At 33.6% G+C, this 17,334-nt stretch overlaps 1 protein-coding gene across 6 annotated transcripts in view; it reads right to left on the bottom strand.

The window, feature by feature from the left end:
* Window positions 1-6,153: 6,153 nt before the first annotated feature.
* The window catches only part of CEP44 (centrosomal protein 44), a 15,013-nt gene continuing 3,832 nt past the window's right edge, over window positions 6,154-17,334 (bottom strand). For 4 of the 6 annotated variants that reach the window (XM_082315968.1, XM_082315969.1, XM_082315971.1 and 1 more), the window contains exons 3-11: window positions 16,697-16,844; window positions 15,560-15,706; window positions 14,478-14,585; window positions 12,899-13,027; window positions 12,316-12,525; window positions 9,496-9,565; window positions 7,322-7,449; window positions 7,022-7,059; window positions 6,184-6,257 (exon numbers count right to left, since the gene is read on the bottom strand). In XM_082315968.1, the coding sequence (XP_082172094.1) occupies window positions 6,200-6,257; window positions 7,022-7,059; window positions 7,322-7,449; window positions 9,496-9,565; window positions 12,316-12,525; window positions 12,899-13,027; window positions 14,478-14,585; window positions 15,560-15,706; window positions 16,697-16,844 (1,036 nt within the window). In that variant the 3' untranslated portion in view covers window positions 6,184-6,199. Of the gene's footprint in view, window positions 6,258-6,998; window positions 7,127-7,321; window positions 7,450-9,495; window positions 9,566-12,315; window positions 12,526-12,898; window positions 13,028-14,477; window positions 14,586-15,559; window positions 15,707-16,696; window positions 16,845-17,334 lie in introns of those variants that run through there. The other 2 variants (XR_014228599.1, XM_082315972.1) reach the window with 2 other exon arrangements.

Here is a 17,334-nt window from a genome sequence, read left to right as displayed (position 1 = left end):
TAAAACTCACTTATATTGATAGTAATGAAATGCTTTGAACTACATTAATTATACTGTTTAGCTTACCACTTTACAGTTAAACCAAGGTTGAGAGGAGGATTTGTTTCACATTTTTAGAATACAGTGTGATCACCTATATGAAATTATTTTGAATACCTTACATGTGTATATATGCTTATAAGACAATATGAAAGGTTTCCAAACATATTCCCTGAGAATTGGTTTTGCATTTGCTTGTGTATTTTATGATCATTTTACATAGCAATAGGGAATTTTTTTTTTTTTTTAAACACAATGAAAAATATGCCTCTGAATCCACAAAAATTCGCCGGGGGAAAAAAAAAAAAAAAAATCAGAAGCACATGTAGTAGAGCTATTTTAACACTTGAAAACTGACCCAATTCCAAAATGTAGATTCCCTTTAATCTTATTTTCCATGTTTTTTCAGACAAACATTTGCCTCTTCATTCAGTCAATTCAAACATAAATTAAACAAACATGCAATAAACAAGTTTTCATGGATATGTACATTGGGAATTTGCATAGGAACTTCTTCACTTCTAGCTCACTATGGGCTCAAAGAACAAATCCTTCAGCAGTAAAACACTAACTTGACCCATTCTCTCTCCTGCTGCCCAGTTAGTTGTTGACACCACAGCATGCTGCTCAGACACAAATGTTTGTATGCAATGGCATAAGCTGGATCACAGAGATGACGTGGATGGGAAAAAAAAAAAAAAACAAACCACAAAACAAAACACAAAAACCCCAATAGCCCTCACGATGTATTTTCAGAAGAGTATACTTAAGTCACATCAGCTACAGAATGCAGTTCACAGCATAGTCAGATGGGAATGAGCAGCAGTGGGAGGAAATCTCTGCCAAAAACTTCAGCTTTGTGAAACTATTCTCAGCATTCATGGAAAGTATTCAAGGCTCTCTAACTGCAGTTAATCCCAGTTCATATTTCAACATGCACTCAATGAAGTGCAGCAACTCCAGATAAGATGAGAATAGACATAAAAGTGTGAAAGTTTATGAAGACCTTGCAGTATGTTTTAGAAATATAACTGTGTCTTTGATTAAAATACCCTGAGGCATAATATTCTTTGATATCGCTTATGCTAAAAATTAATCATTATAAACCTAACATTGGCAAAGTTATATTTCTGCTGGTTCCGGAGCCTGTCATCAAAAGCTATGTTGCTTTATGGCATATGAAGCTTCATTTATGATAACTGGAAAAGTAAAGGGGAGGAGTAAACCAACACACACTGCTGTATTAGAACATCAGTGCTCCACACTACTGCTTATTGTTGTTAACCTATAATTAGAGCAGTTTTCTCCCAGATAGTAAAAAAGCCTCACTAATTCCAAATCAGCATCTGATCTGATAGAGCCTAAAGAGGATGAGTTTTGTAACCATAGATATAGCATCTTTCTCTCTTACATAAGGTCACATTGCATAAACAAAGCCACTAAGTTTACTACACCTCATGCAATAAGCTGTAGGATGCTCACGTGAAGGAATATCGCAGTTTTACTATGACTTCTTTTCCCCATTTGGAACATTCAAGTCGCAAGTGTTTTAACTAGTACCATTGTATTGATTGCACCATCCTAAGTATCCTATGAAGAACACAACATAGACCTCTATCGCACAGAAATCTGCCTAGATACCACAGAAGCAACATACTATCATTGAACAATTTTTGCAGATTTAATACCTTTCCTGAAGAAGCATATTCTGCTGTCTGAGGATTATAAGTGAACTACTTAGATTTTCACCACATAGAGTTAAAAAAAGATCCTAGAAAGAAACTGAGAAGGAACTATTGGTGGCATAAAGTGTTTGGAAAGATAACTGTAATGCCAAATAAATAGTTTCAAGGTGGAATGTATTACGACCGTGACTGTTTGAAATTATAGTTAACGTCTGATGTCAAAACAAGCAGCTGATAGAAAAAGCTCTTTTAACCCCTGTTCACTAATGATTAGTAAAAAATTTTAAGAATCTGTAATAAAAACTAATTCCACAAATATTAGTAACTTCTCACACATTTTGATCACCTTACTTTTCTCTTCCTCCAGAAAAACTAACCTTTACAAGACAAGAATGCACTTCTCAAACTTCAGTGTGTCCATATCCTTGATTTTAGTTTTTCATTACTACAATAAAATAAAAATAGATACAATATATCAAACAAAAAAGCCAATAAGCAAGGGAAGGGGAAAGGAAAAAAAAGGAACAAAATAGCAATTAGAAAAAATTTGGGTTTAGTATAAGCAATGGCTTACAGCCTGGTTGTATCACAGGCAGTAATAGCAACTTTAGCAACACATAAAATTTGCTGCGAAGCCATATGGGCACCAGACAGCTATCCCCACAACTCAACACATACTCTTGTTTAAGAAATTAAAAAGAATAGCTCATTTGAAAGAACTATCACCTATTTGATCTTCCACGGGGAGAGAAGAAAACTGCCACTCTCATTGGGTATAGCTAAACTGAAGTCACCACACTACATGCTACCAGCAGCTTAACCTTAAGAAAAAAAAAAAAAAAAAATATATATATATATATGCAGTATTTTTTACATTGGAATATTTCTTCAAAACTCTATAATAAATATACCACATTACCATAAAAAAAGAGCAACAAGATTATTTTTATATTAGAATTCAAACAAGGTGGCTCTACTAATCACTGCTAGACTGACAGGGAAGGAAAAACAAGTAACCTCCCTCCCCCAGAGTCAAGATTTCAGTTCTGCAAATTCCATGAGAGATTTTCTCCTTAATGAAACTGATTTCAAGGCAATAAGTATTCTGTATCAGGCAAACTTAAAAGAAAGTAAAACTTTAAAAAAAACATTTTTAGTTCAGATTTCTTCTGCACCATGTTTGCTGTTGGACTAGAAACTGAATTGAGCCTGACATAGGATACGAGACTAAACCAGGACAGAAACACATAAAAGAACTCCAAGAATAAGAAAGTTAGATGTACTTATATGGAAATAGGAGACATTTAGTAATTAAGACTTTGAGTACACTTCTGATGATGCAAAACAATTCCAAGTTAGGCATAAACACCAGGGTATAACTGAACTCAGCCTGTCTCATACTTAGGTACAACTAAACTTGAGTGATCTGCAATACAATTTAAGTACCAGATCTTAAAGATCAAAAGTAACATCATAAAGAATACATTCTAGTGTCATAACTGCAATAATTTTTTTAGTATTTATGAGTCAGAGCACAAGAATTCCACAACATGTACCAGTATATACACAAACTGAAAATATAAGTAAAAGAGGTTATCAGACTGCTTTTCAGTATTACAGATTTGGGGTAAGAGAATTCATATTATGTTTTCTATAGCATATTTTAATTTCAGTAAATGAATTAAAGTGCATACTGATGTTAGGTAAGGCAGAGTGAAAAAAAAAAAATCTTACTGGGAATCCTGCAAGTTTTAATTGGTTTAGAATCTTGCTAAAAAAAAAGTCAAGTTAAAAAGTACATTTTTGTAGAAGCTTCAGTTTTAGCATTCTACTTGAATTATTATTATTGAATTATTGAATTGAATTATTCAATTATGCTTCATTATTGCACGTAATGCATAAATACTTCCAGTTATATAAGGTGGTATTATCCTATTGCTTTTTAAAGAAATAGAGTTTTCAAAACAATTCTTAACTATAAAATTAATAATATATATTTTTAAACTAATAATTAAACTCTGGAACTTTAAGAAACAGCAGTAGTTCAATTAAAGACTTATAATCCTAGAACATATCTTGAACAGGAATTTTTTCCAAGTCATTGGAAAGAGCTAAGCATGATAGAAACTATAGTGAGGAATATTCTCTGGATTTATTTAATTTGTGTTTTGGAAGGTATACAACATTTCCTGTCACTCAGCAAGATCCACCCATGCAACTGTCTGCACATGTAGAACATCAACTCTTTGACTGTTGTGACAATGCTCGAAGTAACATTGCACTAGCAATTATTCAAAAACTGTTGCTATTTTCAGTCATGCCATATATTTCCCAGCATTACAGTGCTTTGGTGAAGTTTTATTGTGACATATAGCGCTACTAGTACTAACTGTTTCCAATGACAGAACTGAATTAAAATATATATATATCTCTCTATATATAATCTCTCAAACATGTAAAGAGAGTTTGAATGCACTATGAATACTTCTTCTTCAGAAAATGGTACTATCTTCCAAAACCAAACTTCATTTAAAAAAAAAAAGAAAGCAAATGTGAGAAGAGACCTTTAGAAAATTCACTCCAGTAAACCATGCTTGGCTTCAGTTTTATCAAAGTGAGCCCCTGCTTGGTCCTGAAAACAGAAGCAAAGCCTTTAATTACAAATGCTGAATCTCATTGTGCAGAGAAAATTACTGCATTTAAGCTGCTGGAAGAAGGAAATAGTTGAAAAACCTCTGGATTTTCAATTTTGCAGTACTAAATAGAGATGATATTAAATTGTACACTTACAGAAAGACCTTTTTCTAACACTGGCTGCATCAATCACATGTATTCAATGATAAATCCTTGTAACTTGAGTCATTTACATTGACTAACACTTCTCATCTTTGCCATAACATCAACAAACAACAGATTCATTGCTCTAGTTCCTGCCATGAACATTATCAAATATCATACAGAATAATTATCTTACTTAACATAAAAGCCTCTTCAATTCCAAGGCAAAAAGGAAAATTTAGAGAGAGGTAATATTTCAAAATATTTGATCATTACTGGTTTAAAGCAATAACTTTAACTGCATAGAAATATCCTTTTTTCCTCCTTTGGTAATTACTTTGTATGAAGATTTCCACAAGATGGTGCTGTAGTCCTATTTTAAAAAATACCACCTTTTTCCTCTTGAATTGGTCTAACACCAAGAAGAAAACCTCATTTCATTTCATTGTTAGGATAATGAACAGTGATTTGCAAGGTCTATTTTCAATTAAGGCACAAAACATGTTCACATCACCTAACCTTCCAATTTTTTTTTTTTAAACAACTGGAAAAGTAAGTTTTATTGCAGAAGTCCAAATACCCTCAACTAAAGTTTATATAATGTAATGGATCACCACAAGTTCTTCTGTTTGTATGTAAAATAAAGTCAATTCATATTCCATATGGTTACAGAAAAAATCATAATTATTGTTAAAATATATAAACCACTTTTTACAGCATAATGTCATACAGCTGCTTTCGCTTTTATTTGCAAACTCTGCCAAAAAAAAATCCACTGGTTTTGTGATATCAACTCCAAAAATCTTAATAAGTGAAGCAAGTATTATAGCACAAAGAAAACCTGATACAATAGGCTACCGATTTACAAAGAGTAATAAATAAATAAACAAACCTTATCAAACCTCACACATCTTTGGTTTGATTGTATAATGTTTATGGAGGTCTTACATCTACTTACGTCTCTAAAGAGAAATTTTAATATGGCCTCAAATCATAAAAAGGTTGTGTATCTTTGTATACTGGATGGTCGCCATCTGTGCTGCTGGTCTTAAAATGTGTTGGGTAAGAGCACTAAAACACTCAACACATCTCTTGCAGTCAAAGTCTGCGGACTTACTTGCACGTTTTAGTGTTTAGGATCAAACTGACCCTCACTTTGTCAGTGTTAATGGAAGCCATAATGTGTTGGTGCTCTCCAGCTCAGCATGAAAATTTGTATTTTAAAAAAAACAGCCAAAAAGGTACATATTTAAAGTTGTGTATTTAAGTTTTCATTAAGACTTATTCAACAGTACAGATGGTAAGATGGTATGTAAGAAAGCCTCTTGGGTGCAATATGCAAGTCCCAGCTGGAATGTTTCCAGCAGGATGTAAACCACGGTCCTCAAGCCTGCACTTTAAAAAACATATTACTTAGCACACTGCTAACAAATGTCAACACAAAAATACACTGCTGTAATGACTTCACTTCACAAAAGTGGGGAGGGAAGCTATTTGAACAGTTTTTAGAACCAAAAAACTCAGGGCCGGGGGAGAGAAATCAGTACACAGATGCATTAGAAAGTATTTATTCAAAGGAATAAAAGCACTGGTGATCATTACAAATTTGATATATTAAAAATTTAATGCTGTACAAACACACATATTAGTTCTCATATCCATAAGTCTACAGAGACCAGGTTTGAAGACCTGTGCTTTCAGGTCTTCTCAGAGGTGTTGCTTGAGGTTTTCAACAATTCTGATGTTTCTTCAATTCTGAAAATAAATTTTGTTTACACACACATAGACTTATTAAAATATGGTAAGAAATAACTGACTTGTCTTTAACTTTCCAATGAATCCAAAATACTAACAAGCAGCATGAAACCTTAAGTTTCCTCTCTTACCCCCTTTTCCTCTGCAATTGGTTTGTATTTTAAGGTTTATTGATATGTGGTAGATATTTAAGTATACAAAAAGAAAGAAAATTAAATCACAAAAAAGGCTACAGCTTTTATTCAGGCTAGGCACTTATAGAATAGAAATCTCTTGCTAAAGAAACATTATACAGCAATGCATTTCTCTTCGAGTGTAACATAAATATTACTTAAAAAAAATTTTCATTACGGATCTCAGGACTGGTATCAAATACACCTTAATACAGTTCTCGCAATGCTTAGCCTGAAATTGGTTTTACTTTTCCTTAAATAATAAAAACACAGAGTTGCAAGTACCAGGGAATTCCTGTCAAAAGATAAATAATATTCCTATTCCTTGTCAGCCAGATTCTAAACACTCTTTAATCTCTAGTTAATACTATTAAGAATGCTTTCTATTGCTTTTTAGAAACTAAAACAGTGACTCATCCCACAAATACAGAACTGTAAGTGGATTTATTATCCAGTGGAGTCATAAGGAAATGCCACACCTGATGTAGAGACCTTTGAGGTTTGGAACACATATGTACGTCTCTATATGCCTTAGTCCAGTACAACTCCCTCCTGGGAAATGAATTCCTGCTGCCCTTTCCTATTACTTACATTTTACTTATCCTTTCCATTCTTTGTCTTGTTGTCTCCTGCAATTTAAAAGCAACAAAGTTAGTGAACTCTTCAAAGCTAACATTCTTCAGATGGACTTTCAACCTGAAAAAAATCATAGAGAAAATGTGACTTTAAGCACTGTTTACATATCAAAAGGATTTTTATGAGACAGACCTAGATGTAGTTTTGCATAGTTTCCTTGTTTTTCACTAGTAGTATATACAAGTAAAACTAATGCTTACTTGTTCTCCTGACCTCAAAAAGGAAATCAACTAAGCATTTGCCAGTTTTACTTACCTTTGAAATGTCTGTCAGATCACAAGAATTAATGGTCATGGCTCTGGGAGATGGGTCTGTGGATAATAGTGAACTGTATCCAGACGACTGATGAAGACTCTCTGGCATCTCCTCCTTCCTCTCTGCATCTATGGAGAAATACTCATTTTTGTGTTATCTTTGCCTTCTTGCTCTCTTATTGCAAGGTCAGCTATCAAATAGCTTGATTTACAGTATGTAATAACAGAAGAGAATGCATTGTTTAGAGAGGGAAAAAGAAAAACTACTGGTGAGGGTCCAAAATAGGTTTACTCATTTTCTTAAAACAAGGTAAGCGCAGTATACTATGTAAAACACACACAAGACATTTAAAAAAAAAATTACTAGGAATGCTACCTTTATCCTGATTACAGTGAAATCAACACTTAAGAAAGTCTAATTACTGGGTCAAACATTTAAAAGTAATTTCAAATAGTTTACATTATTTTTATTGTAAACTGCTTGTTCAAACCTGTCTAATTTGTAAGTAACCTGTCTTATAAGCAGCAGAAATATAAACAAAATCATCACCTTCTGGTTTAGCTTAAAATTTGTATCAAGCGCTTGCTATTTCCCTCGCTCTCCTCTGATTGCGATAGGTTTAGCATCCATTCAGCAGAAACAGACTTTTCTTTTACATTGGGAAGGCTTTGATACCCTTTCCAATTCCAGAATATTATTGTCAGGGAACAGAATTTAGTATTTAGAAAGAGAGAAAAAGTGTTCCCATATCTTTATTTTCAGTAAGGCCACCATCTATGGATAACTTTGGAACATGTTTAGCTACACTATTCTGAATTTAAAGTCATATTAAATTATTTTTCATCAATTAAAACTTGTTTCTTCTGTACAGCTGTGATTCCTGAAGAGCACTACAACCGAAAAGAGCATCAAAGCATTCCGAGTACTGTACACCTCAGATATAAGAGTTAAGACTGGCTGCATAACTTGTATGCCTAAAATCTCCTGAATCATATTTTAGAAAAACAGGAATAACAAATTCAGAAGCATTCCAGAAGTCTGAAAATATGAAAATTCTCTTTTAAAGATCATCAGCCTGCTTGCTGACTATGAAGTCCTCAAGTGTCAGTAACAGACCACTAAACTTATGAAAGGAAGTAAACATGTTGCAAGCTTTCTAAGGTCTGTAAAGAGAATGTCCCATTTCTGAGACTTCAAAATTAAAACAAACTTTGACATAACCAAGAAACTGCCTTCCTAATTTCCACAGAAACTGGATTACTGAGATTCCCTTTTAGTTTCAATGCAACAGCCCCACACTGGACAAAAATGCCTAGTAAGTGAGAATGGGAAATACAATATCCTCCTTACTACTGGTGGTAGGAATAACATCTACCATACGGCAAACAGGCCAAATTAATAAAGAGAATGATGCAAGGTAAGGGCTAAGGAGCTACCAGTGAGGAAGAGCAAAGAATTACTTATGACCTGGGAAATGTTTTTAATTTCTTTCCCACTTAAGGCTGTTTCATTTATTTCTTGTACGTTACCAAAATTAAGTTGGAAATGGAAGAAAAAGATTTTGTCTTGCTCTTCAAAATAAGAAAGTTTAGCAAAAATGCTAGTTGGGTAGCTGCTAACAGCTTCAAAAGGGATGAAACCATAGAGAATGTTCAGTAGTGATTTGAAAAACAACACGGATTATGAATGAAAAAGCCCTGATTTGTCCTGAGCCCCATTATAAAAGTAAAAAACAACATAAATGTGACACTATTTTCATTATAACAAACCCGTGGCAGCAAATATAATTTCTTCTGTGCCTACGAATAGGTGATTTTCAAAACATTGTGATATCTGCTTTAAAGTGCAGCTAACATTGTTTTTCACAGCTTTAGCTATAGCACCTTAATTAAACTTGCATCTTTGAGATTTTTAGTAGTTATTTGTAACTATTAATTACTATGCTATATATTTTCATTAATGCTTTAAAAACTGTTTCAGTAAATAAAGCTTCTAAAGAATAAATTACAAACATGAAATGACTAGCAGGTTACTTTCTAATTTGCAGCATGCATTTAAGTTCAGAGTTCACTAAATTGCAACTGTCTACTTAAAAAAAACCACCATTTTAGTCAAGGTCAGCAAGAAGTGTTTAGCATATGATGTTAATTAAAAAGAAAATTATTAATACTCACTGGGAGAAACTGGAATCCTACTAGAAGCACATTCTTGACTTATATTGCTGAACTCTGTAGATAAGTCTCTCTGAAATACAAGTTTACTGCATTTTAGCCATACACCCTGTTTACATCATCTTTTGACTGAACTAAAGTATATTTAAGTACGAATTATGTATGCATTTGCTACACCATCCAGATATGTTGGCACTGCACAAATGTCTTTACAGGACTAAAAAAAAAAAATTCCAAAATTTCCATACATACATTGCATTAAAAAACTATTTCTTGAGGGCTTTTTTTAATATCAATCTCACTGTTCATAAACAGGTCCAAATATAGTGCATATAACTTTGTTCATTCTCCTCATACCTATCAGACTGTTCTTGGCCCGTGCTAACAATTACATCTTGACATTGGCTGCCATGACCTTAACAAAATAAGTTTACCTTCTACTTCTCGTTGATATTCAGAAATGCAGCTCCTTGGTCCTAAAAAATTAGCCTATAGATGAACTGGAATTCATCCCAGTTGAATGCTTAGAACTCAAATGTCTGTTTTAGGCTAGTTTCCCAGGCTCCCAAATGAGAGAGGGCTCTTTTAAGAAAGGTTCTCTGTTTAACTCAAACTAGCTTAGAAAAGGTTATTCATAAACAAGGAAACAAAATTAATGTTGTACTAACAATAAATGGTTTTGAGTGCAATTTTCTAATTTCAAAGTAAGAAAATCCAACACTCATAAACAACATCTAGACTTTTTTCACCAATGAGTTATCATTATGATTTGAAATCTCAGCCTCTGATAAAATGTATCACTTTATATATTGAAGTAACTGTATCAGTTAACAGGGGAATATTATACCCACATAAGTGAATTAGGGAGAAATAGTAGGTACTCTGTGGGAAGAAGCTGGGAAAAAAAAAAAAAAAATCTGTAATAATGGATACCTCTTAAAAAAAAAAATCTGCACTGACTACTTCTGCTCAATTCCTTCCATTGAAATGGATTTGGTAGCTTTCTGACTTTCCCAGAGCTAATGCACAGCTGCTGCTACTTTGGCAGCACTGCAAGACACATCTTAGTGTTCCTGCTATGCTGATTAGATGCCAAAAGTTCTCTGAAAAATGTAAGAGTAACAAGAAAGGAGAAATTCTGAATTGCTTCTCTATCTGTGAAGCACAACTTGGATGGAATTTCACAAAACAAAGAAGCAGAAATTCTCTGGCCCAAAGGATTATTTCTTGGCAGTTTTCAAAGGCCTATTGCAAAAAAGTTAGGGTTTTGAAGACTTTTTTTTTTTTTTAATATAAAAACCAGCTTCTTTTGCTTTGAAAAAAGACAAGCAACAATACCACACACAAACTAAATTCAAACTTGTTTCTGCAGATGACTTCTTTTAGTAACACGCATTACAGAAATATAATTATCTTACTGGAAATTTTTGAGTGATACTAATGTTAAGTATTTTCCAAATACTATTCCAAATCTTTGAACAACTGCAATGAACATGTTACTGGAGTAATACTAAACCAAATGTACAGATATAAAAGAAAAAGCCTACTCTGAAACACAAGTTTTCCTGTGCTGTTACTGTCATAAATGCAGCAACTCTCTCTTGAAGAGAATACACTTGAAACAGGAGTAAAACTGTCTAAGGCTGTTCAGCTGAAGGCCTCTTGAGACTGCTAGCAGAAAAAAACATTATCATTGGTGATGTTATTTGGACGTATGTCCACAGCTAATTAAATTACAACATCCATAAGAAATTGATTTCAAATGGTAAACCACTTGAGCCATTACTGACCTGAAACTGTGTTTTAAAAAAAAAAAGTTATTGAAAAAGTTAATCTTTATCATTTGAGATACAGCCTTTAGAAATAACCTAGTGATCAGCATGCGATCCCAAAATTGGTGCTATGGTTCACTGCATCTCAAAATACTTACATGTGCATGTATATGAAATTATATAATGTGCACACAAGGACCTTTCAACAGCATGAAAAATAATACAGAGTCATAATGCAACAAAATACTTGATTTGCTCTGACAAATATGCCAAATGTAGCCACATCACAACTGTAGCACTTTCACGCATTTAAAATGCAATGAACATCATGGACAAGAAATAGGAAGGAGAGGGGAGGCATGCAAAAAGGAGAAAGACCATTGATTAGGCTAGAAATTTCAAAGATTCACAAACTAAGGACTAAAATAAGAATTAAATTTTCCATTACCCTTGTATTTTCTATTGAGCATGCCATTTATTTTTGTCAACATTAGTTATATAGAATGAAGACTTAATCTTCCAAAGGGAATATCTGTATCTGTTTAGAGTTTCAAGAATTAAAAAACAGATATTCAACTGTATCAACAACAACAACAACATTTGCAGGCCAGTATAAGAAATTCAGAATAATGCAGACCAGAATAAGGAAACCCTTAAACGTGTCACTAGCGTGATGAAATTCTCAACTACAGAAACATCAAGCTTTCAAAGACAGCACAATTAACAGTCTTCAAAAGCTTCCTTGTACAAGTTCTCTAGGAAACAAAAACACACACAGTCATTACTAATGAAAACAGGCTTAGCTACACCTGCTGTTCCTGCAAGCAAACAATTTCCAATGGAGAGCTTTGCGTCATAGAGCATGAGAAAACAACAGAATTTAACAGTTAAGAAAAAATGACCACCAACTCCATGAACAGCACTTCCATTCAGATCACACCTTTAAAAATAGTGAAAAGCATACATCAGGAGGCAGGAAGAACAGAAACAGGCTAACAACACTGTGTCTGGGCAAATTTTTGTTATAGAAGAAAAACAGAAGTTAACATACCTTTTTGGATTGCAACAACAGTTCTGTTTCAAGAAGCAAAACTCGACTCAATAAGTTATTCCAGTCCTTCTCGTCTATGATCACCTTTCCTTTCAGTTTCTCTTCTAAAACGTGTAGTTTATCTTCCATCCAATCTAGCTTACGAAGCTTTTCCTGACAATCAGCAAGCTGACTCTTTAGGAACATAATCTGACAATTATCTTCTATGACCTGAAAATATGGATAAGAACACATGTCCTCTAATTTCAAAATAGATATAATTCATCATTTGATCAATGAAATTAAGTGGAATCTTTCTCAAGTTCAGTAACCACATTCTGCTACATTAGAAAATTATTTTTCTTTCAGAATTGCCATAATATGCCTATTCATGGAACTCAGCTTTTAAAGAAACTGTTGACAGAACTGGCTCTTGAAAGGACACTACAATTTAACTGACTTCTTTTCAATATATTTATTATGTATCTTTTAGTAACACTTAAGGAGCATGCAGCTATCTTTTTAAAACCTTTATCCTTTAGAAAAGCCCTCTAAGAAACGTTAAGAATACATGCAGACAGCATCTTGAAATAAAAGTTCTTACTTGTTCACATTTAACTTCCACAACATCATGATCTAGGTACAACTCTTCTTCATTACCTTCCTGTGCTGGAAGGGGTAGTGCATGAAGGTCATCACTAACTTCATTTCCTGAATGCCGTTCTACTTGAGGCTTTTTTTGAGCGTGTTAAAAAAAAAAAATTCACTGGTGTTATTTATTACAAGAACATTTCAGTTCATCAGCCAAGTAACTGACACAAAAGACCTACCATTTTAGTATTTATTTACTTACATATGACAATCTTATCCCAACTGGTTGCAAAACACAGAAAGCAACAGCTAACAGTTTAATTTTAAATATCATATAGACATGAAAGAACTGTAAAACAAATATGCACACACTTCACCGTATGTACTGCGTACCTTGGTTCCCTTCCATAAACAGTAATGACGGCATTAACGTCCTCTCATATTGTAAGGGTTGTTAGATTTCCAAGTGTGGATTGGGAGGTATGAATCTCCCTGTATGTATTAACATATGTATAGACAGTTCCAACATGAAAACCACAACTCAAACATTCAGGGGAAAAAAAAAGTTTCAATCGGAAGACTAGAACTCTCCTCTTTTTCTTGAAAACTGCCAGCAAAATAGCCCTACTAGCTATACATTTCATTTCCTTTGAAGGCTTCCCTTACAGAGAACAAAATAAGAGACAAATTCTGCCTTTCTTTCCAGGTGGATCAAGTCCTACAATCACTACCTGCCACATAACAAAATAAATTACCTAATGATTAAGAACCCACAATTACTAGTTGTGTGCAGCATCTTAACACTTACAGATTCCTAGACATTTTACTGAAGCTGAAACTCTCCTCCTATAGAGAATTCTTAATACACTCACGTATACCCCCATTCAGTTCTACCATTCAACAACCAACAGTGCTGGATAAGTAATTCCAAATATTTTCTTTGTGAAATTTTCCTCTGCTAAAATAGTATTTTTCTTCTAAATAGAAATCACCAACAGTCCTAAAAGTTTTGTACAATTTTACTTTGCACCCTTTTAGTGGAAAATATTAGGAAAGCTGTGTCCTCCACATGCCAAGAGTAGCATAACGCATAAAATCAAGTGTTACTCTTGTAATACCGAAGCCAACAGGAATGTTACATTAAGAAATCTTTGCTGAACAGATTCAGACAAAAGAGCAAAAAGTGTTTTAAAAGCTTCGTTGAAAACATTGTAATGTTTGGCCAAACACACTTCGATCTCCAAACAGGATTTATATTCTTTTCCCAATTGCATCTTCATTTTCATTGCTGTCCGTCCATTTGATACAATTCAAACGGCAAACAACAGTACTAGAGCATTACCATCAAGACTTTGACATTAGCTACTCAGTAAAAGAGAGAAGCAATATCCTCAGTATTTCAGCTATTATTTCAATCAACCACACTGGGGGGGGGGGGGGGGGGGGCGGAGAGCAAAAAACAAACAAACAAAACACCCAACTGGTCTGATCAAGCATCAAAACCTAAACAAAAGCACATATTCCAGAAAGAGCCTGACTTGTTCCAAATGAGATTAACCTTTAGACATACAACATAAAAGCTATTTTCATACCTGTTTGGAGTTCAGAGCACGGCCACTTGGATCAGCAAGGACACTATCACAATTTGACCATACTTCATATTTAAAAGATCTGAGTTTTTTCCTTGTTTGGGATTTAACCTTCAAAGTGAATAGAAGAAAATATTAGGCTTCTAACACAGGAATATTTTCTGGGTGGGTGGGGGGAGGACAACAACATGGGGATGGGATGACACATCCCATTTTCTGCCATCATTAACAGGTAGGAATATTGCATGGCGCACACACAAACACATTTAAACCTCTGCAGTACAATAATGTCTTAAAAAAAAAAATATTAAGCATGACCCAAATTTACAGAGAAAATGGATCTGGAAGTGAATGACGTATTCATACACTCATTAACGTCTATGCGAGGCTGCATCAAAGCTGGTCATAAAGAGAAAAGACAACTTGCACTAGAGTTGAAAGACAAACAAATATGAAAAAAAAAAAAATGTAGTTATGCCCCCAAAAGTGACAAATAAAGTATACAGAAGTCCTGAAGACTGTTACAAACTCAAACGAAACAAAAATCCTGTAAAATATGAAAGACTGAAAATTCCTTTTATTAAAGCATATACTGATACACAGCGTACACTGATAAAAAATAATGCCTTACCAATGTAAAACAAATACGATTAATGAAAATAATCAGATTTGGGATGTATACCACTGAAACACAAATACAAGTGTCATGTTTAAATTAAATGTTACCAGAACTTCAACATATCAGATGGTTTTGCTTTGTTTTTAAATCTACCTGCAAAGTCTACTGAGGTACACAAACATTCAGTATAAAAGAAAATGTATTACTTACTGTAAAGATATCAAGTACTAGATTTATCTTCATTCTCATATTTTTTGTTTATACTACGAAGCATTGGCAGCTTTGTGTCTTTTGTATATCTGATAGCACTCAAGCATCTTAAAATGGAATTTCACACTCATTTTCCTCCTATTTTGACTATCAGCGATGCTGCACCTTCAAATATCCCAGTCTTCAGCTTCTACCTGCAGCATCAAGCATGTCAAAAGAAGCTTATCTCATAATAAAGTTACTATTTAATCCATACCTTATTCGAGTTACTTAATTCCTTATGTTTTTTCACCACACAGTTGATAATGTCACAAACGATCTGCATTTTTCTTTCTGCAAAGCCAAACTGAAGAAACTGCTGTTTTGTTAAAATTGGTTTATACTGAAATTGATCTCGAAGAAGCTGCAACAAAATAAAAGTTTACTTCACTTTCAAAATCACCATGCAATTTGTTGTAGAAATGGCATGCTCGGGTTCTTATTTTTGTACAGTCTTTTCTTTCATTCTGCACTTCAGCAGTTAACCTTTTCTCATTTGGTTATTTATACATTCTCAGCTGTTTCTTCTAACTAGACTTCCAACATACTTCTTCCAGAAACATTTCATTCACATCACTCTTGTAAAGTTTAACTCACAGTCTTAAGATTCATGAAATAAATTATTGCAGGCATTAATATTAAAAAAGTTAAACAAAAACTTTCCAAAGTGAATGCACAAAAAAAATTGTACTAATCTCGGCAAATGCATCAGAGGGCTAAGTAAGGCTCCCACAGAGACTCTTTGTAAAGGAGTCTTGTCCTCTGCAGATGGAAAGCTGGTCTGAATAAGCTAGTATTCCTTAACATATAAAATCATCTTTTATAAAAATGTGCTTATGGATATTTTTAAGGATAGTTCAAAATTATTTTCATTCAGTTCAGAATTTGATTTGATTCCAATTTATAAACTATTAAGAACTGAACTTTGTATATTAATTTTGTATGGTGTTTTAAAATAACTGTATTTCTTAATTGTGTTTTCATTACAATTATTGACGTTTGCTGTGATTTTTTGCTGGTTATGATTTCTTCTGAGGTCACTTCTATAAAACCTATTGTGTAATAAATATTTCCATATTCTTCACAACTAACATAAAACACAATAACATTACTGATTCTATGGTTGTCTCAAAATTGAGACTTGGCTAACAACATCCAGCTTTATTTTCACAAAAATCTAAATGAAGACTTGCCACACAGTGACTCACTACTCATCTTAAATCCTAATACAATTACAATTCACGTTCTTTGCCAAAAATTTTCACTGTCTAGTGAAACTCATGCTAGATGTTTAATTTTTATGAGGCCATACTCAAAACTGTGTCTCTTCTGTGAAGAACATGAAGACAGTTACCTTATAAATAGCTTCAATAAAACGCAAGTCACTCTTTGCTGTGAGTTCCACGTCGCACTTTACCAAAAGTTCTGCTATGTAAGTTGAAAAAGATGTAAAAGAATAGCTGATGATAGGTAAAAATGCAGCTGGATCACCCTTTACTAACCTATTGAGAAACAAAAGTATTTTACACAGCAGAAGATAACAAAAGCCTTTCATTATATGAATCCAAACATTTAAATTGAAAGGTGTTTTACTATAGCCAGCATGTTAGACTCAAGTATCTACTTCATTTTAACGTTTTTTTCCAGGCATATCTCATTCAGCAGTCTTTACTGTTATCTGTAAAATGTTCAAAACAATGTTCTTGTGAGCCTCGTATAATTTTAACATTGTCAGGTCTGAAGCCCACCATTATTTCCATCTCAAAGAAATTATAAAGGTGGGAGATTAATCAAAGCAAAGAGAAAAACAGTAGAAGAAAGAACAAGATAGTGATACACTTCAGGATTATTCTAAGGATTGCTCAGAAAATTCAAACTGCATCCTTTTATCTTCCAGTTCACATGTATCAAACCCCAACTTCCCACAGACATATGCTCTGCTTACTCATCAGTAGGTGCAATGCTAATATTTACACATATCTTGTTTACACA

This window comes from Platalea leucorodia (assembly GCF_965183815.1).
Source record: "Platalea leucorodia genome assembly, chromosome: 6".
In the NCBI taxonomy this organism is placed as follows: domain Eukaryota; kingdom Metazoa; phylum Chordata; class Aves; order Pelecaniformes; family Threskiornithidae; genus Platalea; species Platalea leucorodia.
The sequence above is the reverse complement of the archived record's forward strand: the minus strand, read 5'-3'. Positions and strand labels throughout refer to the sequence as shown.